General features: G+C 43.6%; 1 protein-coding gene across 4 annotated transcripts in view; it reads right to left on the bottom strand.

The window, feature by feature from the left end:
* Positions 1–18,156, bottom strand: part of LOC138245180 (uncharacterized) — a 106,129-nt gene extending 87,973 nt beyond the window's left edge. For 3 of the 4 annotated variants that reach the window (XM_069199163.1, XM_069199161.1, XM_069199162.1), the window contains exons 1-4: positions 18,065–18,155; positions 17,462–17,575; positions 16,148–16,594; positions 11,973–12,350 (exon numbers count right to left, since the gene is read on the bottom strand). In XM_069199163.1, coding sequence (XP_069055264.1) covers positions 11,973–12,350; positions 16,148–16,594; positions 17,462–17,575; positions 18,065–18,114 — 989 coding nt within the window. In that variant the 5' untranslated portion in view covers positions 18,115–18,155. Of the gene's footprint in view, positions 1–11,972; positions 12,351–16,147; positions 16,595–17,461; positions 17,576–18,064 lie in introns of all 4 variants that reach the window. The other variant, XM_069199160.1, reaches the window with a different exon arrangement.
* Between the last annotated feature and the right edge of the window lie 1,534 nt (positions 18,157–19,690).

Consider the following 19,690-nt stretch of genomic DNA (forward strand, 5'->3'; position numbering starts at 1 on the left):
ATTAGATGTGTTTTTAATGGGGATGGGAGTGAAAATGGTGGAGTTGTTATTGTCAAGGATGTCGGAAAGGATGAACCATGGAAAGACAGGAGAGCGAAAAGACCCTATGCGTAGTGGTGAGACTGGGGTTAGCTCGGGCTCAGCTGTTCAGGGAATGCCGTATAGAAACCTATGCCCTCAGGTAGCAGACGTGGGGCGACCTGGTGCTAGGCGGGTCTCAGGACATCCGAACGTCAATGCTGAGCCAAGACAGAATGAAAGACCCAGAAATATATAGCCCCAGAGAGAGAAAAACACCTGAAGGACAGCAGAGCACTGGAAATGAGAGACAGGACAGAGAAGAAGCGCCCTCTGGCTGCAGAGGGCGTGATAGTTATTGGGGATGGGAGTGATAATGTGGAGTGTTTACTGGGGATGGGAGTGATAATGTGGAGTGTTTATTGGGGATGGGAGTGATAATGTGGTGTTTTTATTGGGAATGGGAGTGATAATGTGGAGTGTTTACTGGGGATGGGAGTGATAATGTGGAGTGTTTATTGGGGATGGGAGTGATAATGTGGTGTTTTTATTGGGAATGGGAGTGATAATGTGGAGTGTTTACTGGGGATGGGAGTGATAGTGTGGAGTGTTTATTGGGGATGGGAGTGATAATGTGGAGTGTTTACTGGGGATGGGAGTGATAATGTGGAGTGTTTATTGGGGATGGGAGTGATAATGTGGTGTTTATTGGGGATGGGAGTGATAATGTGGAGTGTTTATTGGGGATGGGAGTGATAATGTGGAGTGTTTACTGGGGATGGGAGTGATAATGTGGAGTGTTTACTGGGGATGGGAGTGATAATGTGGAGTGTTTATTGGGGATGGGAGTGATAATGTGGAGTGTTTACTGGGGATGGGAGTGATAATGTGGAGTGTTTACTGGGGATGGGAGTGATAATGTGGAGTGTTTACTGGGGATGGGAGTGATAATGTGGTGTGTTTATTGGGGATGGGAGTGATAATGGGGTGTGTTTATTGGGGATGGGAGTGATAATGTGGAGTGTTTATTGGGGATGGGAGTGATAATGTGGAGTGTTTACTGGGGATGGGAGTGATAATGTGGAGTGTTTATTGGGGATGGGAGTGATAATGTGGTGTTTTTATTGGGGATGGGAGTGATAATGGGGATTTTTTATTGGGGATGGGAGTGATAATGTGGAGTGTTTACTGGGGATGGGAGTGATAATGTGGTGTTTTTATTGGGGATGGGAGTGATAATGTGGAGTGTTTATTGGGGATGGGAGTGATAATGTGGAGTGTTTACTGGGGATGGGAGTGATAATGTGGAGTGTTTATTGGGGATGGGAGTGATAATGTGGTGTTTTTATTGGGGATGGGAGTGATAATGGGGATTTTTTATTGGGGATGGGAGTGATAATGTGGAGTGTTTACTGGGGATGGGAGTGATAATGTGGTGTTTTTATTGGGGATGGGAGTGATAATGTGGAGTGTTTATTGGGGATGGGAGTGATAATGTGGAGTGTTTACTGGGGATGGGAGTGATAATGTGGAGTGTTTATTGGGGATGGGAGTGATAATGTGGAGTGTTTACTGGGGATGGGAGTGATAATGTGGTGTGTTTACTGGGGATGGGAGTGATAATGTGGAGTGTTTACTGGGGATGGGAGTGATAATGTGGAGTGTTTACTGGGGATGGGAGTGATAATGTGGAGTGTTTACTGGGGATGGGAGTGATAATGTGGAGTGTTTATTGGGGATGGGAGTGATAATGTGGTGTTTTTATTGGGAATGGGAGTGATAATGTGGAGTGTTTACTGGGGATGGGAGTGATAATGTGGAGTGTTTATTGGGGATGGGAGTGATAATGTGGTGTTTTTATTGGGAATGGGAGTGATAATGTGGAGTGTTTACTGGGGATGGGAGTGATAATGTGGAGTGTTTACTGGGGATGGGAGTGATAATGTGGAGTGTTTATTGGGGATGGGAGTGATAATGTGGTGTTTATTGGGGATGGGAGTGATAATGTGGAGTGTTTACTGGGGATGGGAGTGATAATGGGGTGTGTTTATTGGGGATGGGAGTGATAATGTGGAGTGTTTACTGGGGATGGGAGTGATAATGTGGAGTGTTTATTGGGGATGGGAGTGATAATGTGGAGTGTTTACTGGGGATGGGAGTGATAATGTGGAGTGTTAACTGGGGATGGGAGTGATAATGTGGAGTGTTAACTGGGGATGGGAGTGATAATGTGGAGTGTTTATTGGGGATGGGAGTGATAATGTGGAGTGTTTGCTGGGGATGGGAGTGATAATGTGGTGTGTTTATTGGGGATGGGAGTGATAATGGGGTGTGTTTATTGGGGATGGGAGTGATAATGTGGAGTGTTTATTGGGGATGGGAGTGATAATGGGGTTTTTTTTATTGGGGATGGGAGTGATAATGTGGAGTGTTTACTGGGGATGGGAGTGATAATGTGGAGTGTTTATTGGGGATGGGAGTGATAATGTGGTGTTTTTATTGGGGATGGGAGTGATAATGTGGAGTGTTTACTGGGGATGGGAGTGATAATGTGGTGTTTTTATTGGGGATGGATAATGTGGAGTGTTTACTGGGGATGGATAATGTGGAGTGTTTACTGGGGATGGGAGTGATAATGTGGAGTGTTTATTGGGGATGGGAGTGATAATGTGGAGTGTTTACTGGGGATGGGAGTGATAATGTGGAGTGTTTATTGGGGATGGGAGTAATAATGTGGAGTGTTTATTGGGGATGGGAGTAATAATGTGGAGTGTTTACTGGGGATGGGAGTGATAATGTGGTGTTTTTATTGGGGATGGGAGTGATAATGTGGAGTGTTTACTGGGGATGGGAGTGATAATGTGGAGTGTTTACTGGGGATGGGAGTGATAATGTGGAGTGTTTATTGGGGATGGGAGTGATAATGTGGAGTGTTTACTGGGGATGGGAGTGATAATGTGGTGTTTTTATTGGGGATGGGAGTGATAATGGGGTGTGTTTATTGGGGATGGGAGTGATAATGTGGTGTTTTTATTGGGGATGGGAGTGATAATGTGGAGTGTTTATTGGGGATGGGAGTGATAATGTGAAGTGTTTATTGGGGATGGGAGTGATAATGTGGTGTTTTTATTGGGGATGGGAGTGATAATGGGGATTTTTTATTGGGGATGGGAGTGATAATGTGGAGTGTTTACTGAGGATGGGAGTGATAATGTGGTGTTTTTATTGGGGATGGGAGTGATAATGTGGAGTGTTTATTGGGGATGGGAGTGATAATGTGGAGTGTTTACTGGGGATGGGAGTGATAATGTGGTGTTTTTATTGGGGATGGGAGTGATAATGTGGAGTGTTTATTGGGGATGGGAGTGATAATGTGGAGTGTTTACTGGGGATGGGAGTGATAATGTGGAGTGTTTATTGGGGATGGGAGTAATAATGTGGAGTGTTTACTGGGGATGGGAGTGATAATGTGGTGTTTTTATTGGGGATGGGAGTGATAATGTGGAGTGTTTATTGGGGATGGGAGTGATAATGTGGAGTGTTTACTGGGGATGGGAGTGATAATGTGGAGTGTTTACTGGGGATGGGAGTGATAATGTGGTGTTTTTATTGGGGATGGGAGTGATAATGGGGTGTGTTTATTGGGGATGGGAGTGATAATGTGGTGTTTATTGGGGATGGGAGTGATAATGTGGAGTGTTTATTGGGGATGGGAGTGATAATGTGGTGTTTTTATTGGGGATGGGAGTGATAATGTGGAGTGTTTATTGGGGATGGGAGTGATAATGTGGAGTGTTTACTGGGGATGGGAGTGATAATGTGGAGTGTTTATTGGGGATGGGAGTGATAATGTGGTGTTTTTATTGGGGATGGGAGTGATAATGGGGTGTGTTTATTGGGGATGGGAGTGATAATGTGGTGTTTTTATTGGGGATGGGAGTGATAATGGGGTGTGTTTATTGGGGATGGGAGTGATAATGTGGAGTGTTTACTGGGGATGGGAGTGATAATGGGGTGTGTTTATTGGGGATGGGAGTGATAATGGGGTGTGTTTATTGGGGATGGGAGTGATAATGTGGTGTGTTTACTGGGGATGGGAGTGATAATGGGGTGTGTTTATTGGGGATGGGAGTGATAATGTGGTGTTTTTATTGGGGATGGGAGTGATAATGGGGTGTGTTTATTGGGGATGGGAGTGATAATGTGGAGTGTTTACTGGGGATGGGAGTGATAATGGGGTGTGTTTATTGGGGATGGGAGTGATAATGGGGTGTGTTTATTGGGGATGGGAGTGATAATGTGGAGTGTTTACTGGGGATGGGAGTGATAATGTGGAGTGTTTACTGGGGATGGGAGTGATAATGTGGTGTGTTTACTGGGGATGGGAGTGATAATGTGGAGTGTTTACTGGGGATGGGAGTGATAATGTGGAGTGTTTACTGGGGATGGGAGTGATAATGTGGAGTGTTTACTGGGGATGGGAGTGATAATGTGGAGTGTTTATTGGGGATGGGAGTGATAATGTGGTGTTTTTATTGGGAATGGGAGTGATAATGTGGAGTGTTTACTGGGGATGGGAGTGATAATGTGGAGTGTTTATTGGGGATGGGAGTGATAATGTGGTGTTTTTATTGGGAATGGGAGTGATAATGTGGAGTGTTTACTGGGGATGGGAGTGATAATGTGGAGTGTTTACTGGGGATGGGAGTGATAATGTGGAGTGTTTACTGGGGATGGGAGTGATAATGTGGAGTGTTTATTGGGGATGGGAGTGATAATGTGGTGTTTATTGGGGATGGGAGTGATAATGTGGAGTGTTTACTGGGGATGGGAGTGATAATGGGGTGTGTTTATTGGGGATGGGAGTGATAATGTGGAGTGTTTACTGGGGATGGGAGTGATAATGTGGAGTGTTTATTGGGGATGGGAGTGATAATGTGGAGTGTTTACTGGGGATGGGAGTGATAATGTGGAGTGTTTACTGGGGATGGGAGTGATAATGTGGAGTGTTTATTGGGGATGGGAGTGATAATGTGGAGTGTTTGCTGGGGATGGGAGTGATAATGTGGAGTGTTTATTGGGGATGGGAGTGATAATGTGGTGTTTTTATTGGGGATGGGAGTGATAATGTGGAGTGTTTACTGGGGATGGATAATGTGGAGTGTTTACTGGGGATGGGAGTGATAATGTGGTGTTTTTATTGGGGATGGGAGTGATAATGTGGAGTGTTTATTGGGGATGGGAGTGATAATGTGGAGTGTTTACTGGGGATGGGAGTGATAATGTGGAGTGTTTATTGGGGATGGGAGTAATAATGTGGAGTGTTTATTGGGGATGGGAGTAATAATGTGGAGTGTTTACTGGGGATGGGAGTGATAATGTGGTGTTTTTATTGGGGATGGGAGTGATAATGTGGAGTGTTTATTGGGGATGGGAGTGATAATGTGGAGTGTTTACTGGGGATGGGAGTGATAATGTGGAGTGTTTACTGGGGATGGGAGTGATAATGTGGAGTGTTTACTGGGGATGGGAGTGATAATGTGGTGTTTTTATTGGGGATGGGAGTGATAATGGGGTGTGTTTATTGGGGATGGGAGTGATAATGTGGTGTTTATTGGGGATGGGAGTGATAATGTGGAGTGTTTATTGGGGATGGGAGTGATAATGTGGTGTTTTTATTGGGGATGGGAGTGATAATGTGGAGTGTTTACTGGGGATGGGAGTGATAATGTGGAGTGTTTATTGGGGATGGGAGTGATAATGTGGTGTTTTTATTGGGGATGGGAGTGATAATGGGGTGTGTTTATTGGGGATGGGAGTGATAATGTGGTGTTTTTATTGGGGATGGGAGTGATAATGGGGTGTGTTTATTGGGGATGGGAGTGATAATGTGGAGTGTTTACTGGGGATGGGAGTGATAATGGGGTGTGTTTATTGGGGATGGGAGTGATAATGGGGTGTGTTTATTGGGGATGGGAGTGATAATGGGGTGTGTTTACTGGGGATGGGAGTGATAATGGGGTGTGTTTATTGGGGATGGGAGTGATAATGTGGTGTTTTTATTGGGGATGGGAGTGATAATGGGGTGTGTTTATTGGGGATGGGAGTGATAATGTGGAGTGTTTACTGGGGATGGGAGTGATAATGGGGTGTGTTTATTGGGGATGGGAGTGATAATGGGGTGTGTTTATTGGGGATGGGAGTGATAATGTGGAGTGTTTACTGGGGATGGGAGTGATAATGTGGAGTGTTTACTGGGGATGGGAGTGATAATGTGGTTTGTTTACTGGGGATGGGAGTTATAATGTGGAGTGTTTACTGGGGATGGGAGTGATAATGGGGTGTGTTTACTGGGGATGGGAGTGATAATGTGGAGTGTTTACTGGGGATGGGAGTGATAATGTGGAGTGTTTATTGGGGATGGGAGTGATAATGTGGTGTTTATTGGGGATGGGAGTGATAATGTGGAGTGTTTACTGGGGATGGGAGTGATAATGTGGTGTGTTTATTGGGGATGGGAGTGATAATGTGGAGTGTTTACTGGGGATGGGAGTGATAATGTGGTTTGTTTACTGGGGATGGGAGTTATAATGTGGAGTGTTTACTGGGGATGGGAGTGATAATGGGGTGTGTTTATTGGGGATGGGAGTGATAATGGCGGGTTGATGTTAGGCTTGTGACAGAGCTCACAGAATCATACCCTGCAAGGGAGGGTCTATTAGAGCAGAAGCTCTGGCAATATCCTATCACATCCAGGGGAACCGTCTTTCTTATGGACTGTAGAGCTGCTTTACACACCTCCAAATACAAAGGAGCACAGAGTTTTGCCGTTTTGTCCTGCTAGAGTCTGGGAAGCTTAAGGCATCAAAAAGGTGAAACATTTCTCTTTGTCAGGCTGGCCATGAGGAATGTATGAAGTTTGATAATAACAGAATTCAGAATGTAAAACAAATTGCCCCCTCTGGATAATAAAGACTCTCTCTCTTTGCATCAGCTTTTCACTACTGTGTAACGTGAGTGCTCATGAATGACTTGGTCTTCACAAGTACAATAGTAAAGGGTGGGTCTTATGACTCAAGAATTCAGTCCTTTGATTAAGTAATGAGTTAAGTTCACTTTTAACTGGGTTTACTTCTTAGAATTTAAGAAACTGGATTGTTGGATGCTTCTTAGTATTTTACATTAATTTTCCACATTTACAATTTTCTTAAGCTTGTTTAAATGGATGTAAATTTAATGGAAATATCCCAAACACCCTTGAGTTCATCCCATAATATGGTATACTGGGGTTGCAGTGTTAGCAAACTAATGTGTATTCATGAATGAATGTTATATTACTGCAAACTTTTAAATCTACAGCAGACAGAAAGAAGAAGGAAGAAAAAAATAGTGACCATGTTGTTTCCTGTATCAAACTTAAATTTCTAAACTATGTGTTGAAATATGTACCACAAATGTAATGTAATGAACAAGATGAATTTATAATTCTGTATAAAATATAATGTGAACAGTTCTAACGTGAAGTTGCAGCGCCATCACTATCCTCTTGATGGGGAAGATTTTACACCCACACTGGGAGCAGCTCGCAGCCCAGCGTTGTCATGGGAACCCAGGACACTCCCATGAGCACTCGCCTGTCCACCGGCTCTGTGAGAACGCACTCTGGCTGTCTCTCTAACCCCTAACCCTGACCCTAACTAATAACCATAGCTTACATATACTAATAATCTGTTTCATTTCACTTGTATCTTTCCTTCTGTGTTTCTTGTTATGCACATATTCCTGCTCTACTCTGCTTTACCTAGTTTTGTTTTTTTCTCTGTAATTCCCTTTGGATCTTGTCTTCTTGAGTTATATGCTGTTTCCATGCATTCAGCTGTGCGCTGTGCTCTGTGTGTGTCAGATTGTGTTGTCTGTTTCCAGGTACACTGTCTCTCCTGTGTTCTAGACAGACTGTTGGAGCCTCAGGTGCTCTTCCTGCGATGCAGAGCGCACCTGTGCCCAGTACCTCAGGGCCCTGCTGGCAGGCCTGACTGCTGGACTGGTTCACATGAACTGGGGTCTAAAAGCCCACAGGTGCCTCGGGCAAGAGAGGAAAAAGAATTAAGAATAAGGAAGACAAGACTCCAGCCAGGGGGTACTGACTGCAAACCATAGGAGAGACTCCATGAATCCCCTTTCTGCTCCATAGTGAAACAGGGTCATATCCCCTTCTGTAGGCAACCAGACGCTAAATAATATTGTGTAGACAAAGGAACGACATCAACCAATGTTGCTGACATGATCTAAAACAGTTTATTATTTTCCTACAGAACCACACAGTAACTTTCATGGGTCAGCATGTAATATCCTTACACATGTCCTCAAAATACCTGAACACTGCACACTAACTGCACAAACGCAACATTCAAACATGACATGTTTCTTTAATATCAATTCTCCTCTAGTCTGGAGTAATAAAAATAAAGTTTCTTCATTCTGGCTTAAGCCTCTGTCCCCTCTTTTTAAAAAACATAAATCAGTCTTTCATCCATCCATTCTCTAACTGCTTCCTCCTGGTGAGGGTCACAGTTAGTCTAGTTAGCAGAGAGGCCAGCTCTTTCTCCAGCTGCTCCTGAGGCAATCCCAGGTGCTCCCAGGCCAGCCAAGAGATATCAATCCTGAGGAGCAGCGACTCTACTCCACAGTCCTCTCAGACTGCTGAGCTCCTCACCTTGTCACAGAGACTAAGCCCATTTCCCTGCTGGTACTCTCAATCTCATTCTTTCAGTCACAACCCAAAGTTAGTAACCGTAAGTGAGAATGGGGATGCACATCAAGCAGAAAACTAAGAACTCTGTCCAAAAATTCACCCTTTTGTTTCACAATTCAGTACAGAGCCCACATTACTGCAGTCGTCACATCAGTCTGCTTATCAATCTCACGATCCCCTCTACCTCCACTCACGAACAAGACCCCGAGATACTCCTCCACTTGGGGCAGCTGCACCCTTCACATGGAGAGAGCAAGCCACTCTTTTCTGGGAGAGAACCATGGCCTCAGATTTGGAGGCAATGACCATCTGAACCACTCCAGTGCACCAGATCACAGTCAGATGAGGCAGAGAGGACATCATCCACAAACAGTACAGATGCAAACTTCAGATCCCCAAACTAAATAACGTCAGACCTCAGCTACATATTGGACAGTACTTGGAAAGCATGTGTTTACTTTATTTGTAATACAAAATGTTTTTTTTATGTAGTGTTTTATGTGCTAAGAATCAGATTCTGTCCATGTTTCTACATCTGTGGCACAAATTGACAGTATGGAACAACTGTCTGGTTTAACAGTTTCTCTGTGCAAGCAAAAGCCAATATACAGTGGTGTGAAAAAGTGTTTGCCCCCTTCCTGATTTCTTATTTTTTTGCATGTTTGTCACACTGAAATGTTTCAGATCATCAAACAAATTGAAATATTAGACAAAGATAACACAAGTAAACACAAAATGCAGTTTTTAAATGAAGGTTTTTATTATTAAGGGAAAAAAAAATCCAAACCTACATGGCCCTGTGTGAAAAAGTGATTGCCCCCTAAACCTAATAACTGGTTGGGCCACCCTTAGCAGCAACAACTGCAATCAAGCGTTTGCGATAACTGGCAATGAGTCTTTTACAGCGCTGTGGAGGAATTTTGGCCCACTCATCTTAGCAGAATTGTTGTAATTCAGCCACATTGGAGGGTTTTCGAGCCTTAACCGCTTTTTTAAGGTCATGCCATAACATCTCAATCGGATTCAGGTCAGGACTTTGACTAAGCAACTCCAAAGTCTTCATTTTGTTTTTCTTAAGTCATTCAGAGGTGGACTTGCTGGTGTGTTTTGGATCATTGTCCTCCTGCAGAACCCAAGTGTGCTTCAGCTTGAGGTCACGAACAGATGGCCGGACATTCTCCTTCAGGATTTTTTGGTAGACAGCAGAATTCATGGTTCCATTTACCACAGCAAGTCTTCCAGGTCCTGAAGCAGCAAAACAGCCCCAGACCATCACACTACCACTACCATATTTTACTGTTGGTATGATGTTCCTTTTCTGAAATGCTGTGTTACTTTTACGCCAGATGTAATGGGACACACACCTTCCAAAAAGTTCAACTTTTGTCTCGTCAGTCCACAGAGTATTTTCCCAAAAGTCTTGGGGATCATCAAGATGTTTTCTGGCAAAACTGAGACGAGCCTTTATGTTCTTTTTGCTCAGCAGTGGTTTTCGTCTTGGAACTCTGCCATGCAGGCCATTTTTGCCCAGTCTCTTTCTTATGGTGGAGTCATGAACACTGACCTTAACTGAGGCAAGTGAAGCCTGCAGTTCTTTGGATGTTGTTGTGGGTTTTTTTGTGACCTCTTGGATTAGTCATCGCTGCGCTCTTGGGGTAATTTTGGTCGGCCGGCCACTCCTGGGAAGGTTCACCACTGTTCCATGTTTTTGCCATTTGTGGATAATGGCTCTCACTGTGGTTCGCTGGAGTCCCAAAGCTTTAGAAATGGCTTTATAACTTTTTCCAGACTGATAAATCTCAATTACTCTGTTTCTCATTTATCCCTGAATTTGTTTGGATCGCAGCATGATTTCTAGCTTTTGAGGCTCTTTTGGTCTACTTCACTTTGTCAGGCAGGTCCTATTTAAGTGATTTCCAAGCTTTCCAAAGATGTGATAAACCACAGTTGATTTATGTTTTAACAGGGGGGGGGGGGGGGGGCAATCACTTTTTCACACAAGGCCATGTAGGTTTGGATTTTTTTATCCCTTAATAATAAAAACCTTCATTTAAAAACTGCATTTTGTGTTTACTTGTGTTATCTTTGTCTAATATTTCAATTTGTTTGATGATCTGAAACATTTCAGTGTGACAAACATGCAAAAAAATAAGAAATCAGGAAGGGGGCAAACACTTTCTCACACCACTGTATACAGACTCTCAAGGATGTGGTCTAAGATAATTTAAGCAGGTTGAAAGCTCTGCTCCAGTGGCTGCCCCACCAAGAGTGTTGGAACTAGTTGTTAGGATCTCCTCTGATTCTTCACATCTTTTGGATGAAGAATATTAATTCACACCTTCAAACAGATGTTTTAGAGTTCCTTAATATAGACTTAAAAAAATGAAGAATCCCTTTATTCCACAATCAGTAAAACAACACATTATATGAGTATTAGTTTGTGCAATTAGTGGTTATTCTAGATGGCTGCATCTGTACAAATTGAATATCATGGTCATGCAGTGTGAAATAACCATCTGGTGCAACAGTCTTTCCGTGAAACATAATGAGGAATTCCTTTATTCTGGACCTACAAGCACTCATATCTTACAAGGCCAAAATTCTGATGCTAGGAGCTTAAGGAAGAAGCTAATGAACTTGCAGCTATATAAGCAATGAATGATGATGTTATCAGAGCTCCAAAACCTGACATAAACAGCCAATCTCATTCTCACACAGAGAAATTGTGTGTGTTCAAACTCTGACACCTCTTCCACCCTCTCCTCTGACTGTGGTTTCTGCTCTCTGCTGCAGGATCTCAAGACTGCACCTATGTCGTGCAACTTTTTCTCTTAAGACACTTCCAGACTGTTGCTTCTACTTTGAAGCAACACCTCTGCTCTGGTTATTCTTTTTCTAACTCAAGGAACCCCCTGATCTTTGCAGATACTCTCTCAGCACCTCCTTTTCCAAACTGTCTCTGTAATTCAGACACTGTGGGTCTCAACCCAAGAATTGAGCAAGAAACTGGTTTACAACCTGACTGTACTACAGAGTAGAGAGACATAATTTAAAACACTGTCTGCTGTTACTTACTGTTCACACTCAGCAGTTTGATCACTAAACAGCCATTATAGTTTCTCAATGAACAGGCTGCCCTTACAGCACAGAGCAACACAGCAGAGACACACTGAGAGAGGACTGACTGTACACACACACTTACCTCAGCTGGGAAATATAGGGCAGGCACTGAAGGAAACTCCTCACTTCACTCTCTTCAGCTGACCAGCCCTTCAGCTCTACTGGTTTCCTGACTGTGTGGAGTTTTAGCACTTCAAGGAAGAGGGAGGCCTTTCTCTTGGAGAGGTCTGTAACCCAGACTGCAGGAGCTGACTGGAAAACTGGCTGGAGTGCTGGGAGAACATTCCTGCCTGTTTGAGACTCATAGTCCTTCACACGGGAATACAGATCCAGCAGGAAATTGCTTTTATCTCCTAGATCGCTGAAGTGCTGTATTTGCTGTCCCAGACGCAGCAGGAATGAAGAGACTCTGTGATTAAACTCCTCACTGGGCTCCTGCTTGCCATCTGGGAGAGAGAACCTGTGGAGAAAAGGAATGAGGTATTGAAGCACAGTCTGTCACAGAGACTCCTGTTAGAACACATGTGATGGGAATGAAGGTGTGGACTCTTGTGCCTCGTTTCGAGGGGATTCTCCAGAGCACACACAAGACAGGGATGACCCCTCACAGCTCTGACCAGGACAGACAGACAAGACAGAAGACAGAGGTGAGGAACAAGAGCCTGGAGGGAGCTGTGGGTCATAATTTGTATGGGTAAAACTGTCACAACAGGAGTGTAACTGACTGACATATTCAGATTTCAACAGAGCAACTCACTGCACAACAAGACTAAGCTATTGTACCACAATATCTAGTGAAGACCATAAGCAGGACACTGCTTATGAAGAAATACACCTCTTCAGACAGACTTATTACACTGTAGAAAAATAAGAAACTAAAAACATAATTATATTCCAGCGGTTAGCCGATCAGACACTCTTCCTACAGACTCTGTGTCTCCCTCCTCTACATCTTCAGTCCTTTTTTAATGCCCTTTAGGATCACAGCTGTTTATCGTCATAATCACCTGAGGAGGTTAGAGGTTCACAAAGATAGCCCCACCTGGAGACACACAGCACCATTCTGCACCAGCAGCCCCACCTGGAGACACACAGCACCATTCTGTACCAGCAGCCCCACTGGAGACACACAGCACCATTCTGTACCAGCAGCCCCACTGGAGACACACAGCACCATTCTGTACCAGCAGCCCCACCTGGAGACACACAGCACCATTCTGCACCAGCAGCCCCACTGGAGACACACAGCACCATTCTGCACCAGCAGCCCCAGTTCACACAGATCAGGGGAGGAGAGGGAAACTGCTGCACCAGCTGAATTAAGAGGGAACTTCAGGGAGACCAGAATGTACAATGTGAAATGCAATTTAGGGACACACCCACCTCCAAAACTGGACCCCCGCACAGGTGGGGAGTAAAAAAAGTGTTGTCTGTGGTCTGAGTTTTGGGTCCTTAACCTTTTCCTGAAGCGCCGAACACATAAAGACAGATTTATGCCCAAAGGTTTAATCTTTACCTTGAAATGCGTGCTCAGTGTGCGGAGAAAAACCTGTTCTGAAGCAGAGAATGACTATGTTGGATCGAAAGGAGTTGGTGACACTTTCTATTTACTGTTTTAATGGGCACTTTAAATGTACCGTAGAGGCAAGGTCTCTGTACCAGTGTGGGGAGACAGAAGTAAGGAGACACACAGGGAAGCTTTCACTGCCCTTGGGAAAGCTAATCCAGGAGGGAGCTGCTCTCCTTCGGAGAACAGGGAGAAAGAGAAAGAGCTGGGGTCTCTCACCCTTTCCATGTGGTAAAAAACAGGAAAAGGGGAAAAGAGGAGAAAGGGGTAAAGTCACCTGGAGAGAGAGGAATGCTATATATAGCATATACACCTCTGTCTGAACTATACTTTGGAAATGTACAGTATCTGAAGCCAATTATACTAATCCTTATGGATATTCATTCTTTTCGCTGTGTTCAGTGATATCAGATGAAGCGTGCAGGGCTCTAATCTCCCATGCAGGAAACAGGTTGATTATCAGTGAGTAAGGCATAATTATCGAAGACAGGGGACTAGGTATGCTGTTTAAGAGCTCAGCTGGTCAGCTGTTCTGATCATCTCCAGATCTTTAGCAGTAAAGAAACTATAGGGCCAAATTGATTTAATTTATTTACGCCTATTTTTTAGGAAATGTAAATCAAGTCTTGCAATCAGCGTGGGTGAACCAAACTGTCCTCAAGAGCTTTCCAGAAAACCATGTCTGACTGACACTGACAGGCATCCTGAGAGCTTGTCACACTGAAGTGTAAGAACTTTATCATGAAGGCATTTACCCTTCCAAACCAAGTTTGAGATCAATGTATGGAGCCAATCCCAAAACTTGTATGGGGAGTTAGAGAATCAAGAAACTAAACAAATTTCCCCGGGGGCTTCCGGAGACATCACCAGCAGCAATGGCTGCTTCTCTCGCTCTCGGTCATTTAATAAAACAACAACCATTCCAGGACTGTACATAATACAATTTAAAACAGAGACTAAGTGTTGGGTAATAATGGAAGAACAAGGCAAAGGAAGTAGAAACACCCAAAGCTAAGTGAGAAAGGAAACTGAAGAGGAACAGGGAGACCGAAGTAGTTTTCCCCCAGCTCAACAGTCTGCAAGGCGCCAGACCACGAGTTCAGTCAGTTTTCAGTCGAAAACATCTTCACTGAACTGACAGACTTCAGATCAATAAGATTTTCCTGAAGAATTGAGCAGAATGAATAAAAGGATAAACGAGGTGGAGGAGCGCACTGTGCAGACTGAGGCGTGGGGATAAAAACAGACTAAATTCAGCACATTCAGTTCCTCATCGTAAGTCCAGACTTTATCACGCAGTCAGATCTGTATCTCACAGTCAGATCTGTATCTCACAGTCAAGTCTGTATCACACAGCTCCTCTACCAGCTCTACCCGTGAGGCTTCAATTCTGAGGTGACTCCGCAGGAAACCTGGAGAGGGGGGAGTGGGAGGAGATTTTCTTGGATGAGGAATTTGTTTCTTTTGCATTTCATAACTGTAAAATATGACTATATATGCGAGCACCTGAATATGTCTTGTGTGTAAAGTTCAATGTACCATTTGTATAAACCGTTTGTGTTTGGAGAGAACAATTACTTCTAACTTCAGACCAAATGTCTGTCTCTTGGCAAATAAAATTATCTGTCTTCTTACAGTATTATTATTGTGATCTGTTTACTGTAGAGGTAAACGTACAGGTAATGGTAGAGGTAAATTTTTATAACAAAATCTCTGTCACCACTGTCTAAACAAATTCACAGAGCTAAATAAGTGAAGACAGTAAAAGTAAAATCAGGAGATTAAAGGACTGAAACTAGAAAGACACAGGCTGAGTGTGATCGATGTTGCCTGTCAACTCTTGTTGAAATCAGAGAAGCCAGTGGGGTGACTGAAGCAGAAAGTTCATATCAACTTATCTTCGTCCTTGTTCCATAACCTACAGCTGAGTTACTGAACAGGCCAGAGATACTGTAATTAAACTGAAAGTGGAGCCATGTGATCAGAGATTGGTTCTGAAAAGTGGGATCAGTTTTGCCAGAAGTGGGATCCAACCATAAATCTTGCTCTATTGGGGCACCTCAGTTCTTCAGTTCAGAAGAATGAGTCCATTGCCCTGGCCTATATGAAGAGAGCTAAGGTATGACACTGTTTATTGTTCTCCGTGCGAACATTTCAGACTCTACAGTGAGTGTACCCATGGCAGAGTGTCACAGACAGGGATTCTGGGGTTCAGGGTTAAGTACTGATCCCATGGGTCCTTGATCATTGCAAACACAAAGCTACTAATTGCTTAGTTACTAATTACAAAGCTACTAAGAAAGGGCTGTGAGGGTCTGTGACAAAATCCCCAGCTGAATTTATTCAGACAAACTGACTCCCTACAAACTTTGAAAACAGGGCTTGATGAAAATCATTAGATAAATGAGATACAAGCAACTAAATATGCCACCTGTTCCAGGCAGCCTCCTGTTATTTGTAACCCTTATATTCTCATGAACAATCTGCCCTGACACAGAACACAGCAGGGACTAACGGACTGAGGGACCGACCATAAAAACAAACAAAACACAGTCTGCTGTCACTGTTCACACTCAACTGTCTGAACATTAACCACCCATTACAGTCTCCCAGTGAACAGGCTCCCTTACAGCACAGAGCAACACAGCAGAGACACACTGAGAGAGGACTGACTGTACACACACACTTACCTCAGCTGGGAAATATAGGGCAGGCACTGAAGGAAACTCCTCACTACACTCTTTTTAGCTGACCAGCCCTTCAGCTCTACTGGTTTCCTGACTGTGTGGAGTTTCAGCACTTCAAGGAAGAGGGAGGCCTTTCTCTTGGAGAGGTCTATAGCCCAGACTGCAGGAGCTGACTGGAAAACTGGCTGGAGTGCTGGGAGAACAGTCCTTCCTGTTTGAGACTCACAGTCCTTCACACGGGAATACAGATCCAGCAGGAAATCACACTGATAAACCTTATTGCAATCTTTATCAAAAGGAAAGTGAGTGTAGCTGCACACTGATGATAGTAATTTCAGGACCTTCTCCCCTGTCTGTGTCTCCCACTCTGCTCCTTGCAGACACAGATCCAGCAGGAATGAAATGGCTTTGTGTTTCCACTGCTCAGAGGGCTGTGTCCACTTAGAGAACCTGAAAGAAAGGAGGACTTAATTTGCTGGTGTGATAGATATTATACTGCAAAATGGAAGGAGATGGAGTCTTCGATTATAGGTGAATTTCCAATACAGAGGGTCCTGGGAGATAGATCATTGGCAGAAACTATATATAAAATGGCTAAAGTGGATAATTTTACAAATTAAAGCTTGGTTTAAGATAATAAAAGCCTGTGACTTGCAGAGAGAGATTAAAATATTAAGATGCGATCAAATGATTCAGGAAGTAGTGCTGGGGACTCTGATTTTTATCTCAAACAGTCTGTTCTGGCAGGACACTATAATTAATCTGTTTCAGAAATTACAAACACCTGTATTTTGATTATCTCCTATGTTTAATTTACAGCATTTTTCTCCTGGAAAGGAACACAGCATCATGATTGCAGATCCAAATCACATTTAAATTACATTAACAAATCAATTATTTAAACATTAAAAATTAAATAATGGTTCATGTGCTTCTTGTCTTTTCAACTGCTGACTTTAAGGTTTACCTACAGAACCTGCCTGATAACCCTTCTCCAGGTCCAGGGCTACAGAGCATCCAGACGTGATGCCCATCCATCACAGGGAGAACAGCAGAGATACTGGCCCCCATTCATACAGCTGGGTGGACTGGAGCAATGGGGTTAACTACCTCACTTAAGGCACTGTATGAGAGAACTTGAGCAAGCAACACACCAGTTAAGAGTCCAGAGACTCACACACTATGCAACTCTTCCCTCACTGCCAAGAAGTGCAAAATGATGGACGTATGAACAAGTGCACAACAGGAGGCCTCCAGCACACAATCAGTTTTAAACTGCGCTGACGTTAAACCCAAGACTGGAAACAGTAATCTGACCTGGGATCAAGGCCGAAGCCTCCTTGTCTGAAGAAGACGGGGCGATCCATGGAGTCGTCACTCTTCATAGACAGAGCGCCGGGACCCTGTGGCACCGATCCCTCTGGCTTCAACCTGTCAGCAACACATGGAAACAGATCTCACAGTCACTCATTCCCACATCACAAGACACAGTAATGCTGTCAGCTGCTGTCTGAATCCTGTGACTCCCTACAATTCTCCCAAAACATAAAATAACAACCAAGGGGACAGTCAATAAGGCTGAACAAAAGGTAGCTCTTTGCTTGACTATCTTACACTTCTGTACTGCAATGAGTGGAACACCTCAGGGATACATATTATGACCACTTTTATACCTGATGCATAAACTTGTGGAAAGGGAGATAGCAGAGTTTGAGTAAGGTGAGCTCCTTAGCACTTCCCAGCTTGATAACCTTACTGTGAAAGTTTGGAACAATGGATATTCCTATATTTAAACAGCGATCAGTGGGGTCTTGGGACTTGTAAACTGGACTAGAGCAACTGGGGTAAAGCACCTCACTTAACGTATGCCTTTTGTTCAGTGTTGCACATTAAACCCAAGACAGGAAACAGTAATCTGACCTGGGATCAGGGCCAGAGGCTCCTTGTCTGAAGAAGACGGGGCGATCCATGGAGTCGTCACTCTTTATAGACAGAGCGCCGGGACCCTGTGGCACCGATCCCTCTGGCTTCAACCTGTCAGCAACACATGGAAACAGGTCTCACAGTCACTCATTCCCACATCACAAGACACAGTAATGCTGTCAGCTGCTGTCTGAATCCTGTGACTCTTCAATATTCCTAAAGCTAGTCTAGTAAAGACACTAGAAAGCATGATACAACTCAGCTGTGCTCAGCAGCAGACTTTCCTAGCTGTACTTATGGAAACTAGAGACGTTCCACACAGACCGATACGAAACCTCTTCCAACAGTCTCTAAGGACAGGAGTCTTGCCCACTGACTCAAAAATGACCAATATCATGCTCAACCATCAAACAGGTAACAAAACAAACCTAGTCACTTTTCACCTATAAGTCTAAATTCTATTAGTGTAAGCTTATGGAAATGGCCATTAGAAAATAATAGTAGAGAGTAGAGTAGAATAGTTTATTGCCATGTGTACACGTACATTGGATTTCTTCTTCGGGCTGATCTCTCAGGACATACACAGTACAACAGACAACACCACACGATGCAGACAGTACATTACAGACTTAATACACAGTAACAACAGGAACAATAAATATGTTGTGGACAATAACTATGTAGTAGTGAGAAAAAAACAATCTCCACGTGATCTGCATCTTATCTATATCGTAGCGGGAGCTAAGGGGACAGTCAGCATGGTTAACTAACTTCTTAGAGTACTGTGAATAAGCAACAAAAACCATGGACACACACAGAGCATCTAGATATGGAAAAGTTCGATTTTAGATTTTCAGAAGAACAGCAATATTGTTGTTCAAGAAAGACTGTCACCTTGCAGGCAGTAGCATGTTTCTTTGGATGGAGAACTGGTTTTTACAGATGTAGCCATCTCGACTACTGTCAAAAATACTGTCAGTGGTAAGCAAGGTATGGAAACTGCACTCTGCTTCACTTAACAGATGTTTAATATACAGTCCTCTTCAGATTAAAACTTCAAATAAAAATGGATCAAGGGAATTTCCAAGAAGATCAACCTCGTTTGGCCCCGTAGCAGCTTCAATGATGGTGTCTGTGCAGTCCTGGGCACCTGTTGTATCCGAAAATGCTCTTTAAACTACCCCAGAACAGGTTAAGAGTAGAGCATATGTTGCCGCAGTAACTTAACCGGATACAATTTGATCCTGCTTCATGAAGCCAAAAATCAAGACTTTTGTCACCATGTTTACTAAAGTTAGCCGGTGAACTGAGTAATCAGGTACTGTACAGTATACATAAGTTCTTAAAACAAACTGGTAAAACATTTTTCTTTACTCCCTATTTATCAGCTCATCCCTCTTGTTACTGATATCTTTAATAGGTCTCTTAAGCAGTGTAAAGTTGCTGCATGTTTTAAGTCTGCATTGATTATTCCTGTGCCTAAGAATGTCAGCTACATGGATGACTACAGGTCTCTGGGCCTGACCTCAGATATTATGAAAGTTTTTGAGTGACTGGTTTGTAACCATCTGTCCAGGGTTAAGCTAGACCCTTACCAGTTTGGGAACAGGGCCAACAGATCTG

This window comes from Lepisosteus oculatus, chromosome 2, assembly GCF_040954835.1.
Source record: "Lepisosteus oculatus isolate fLepOcu1 chromosome 2, fLepOcu1.hap2, whole genome shotgun sequence".
NCBI lineage: Eukaryota > Metazoa > Chordata > Actinopteri > Semionotiformes > Lepisosteidae > Lepisosteus > Lepisosteus oculatus.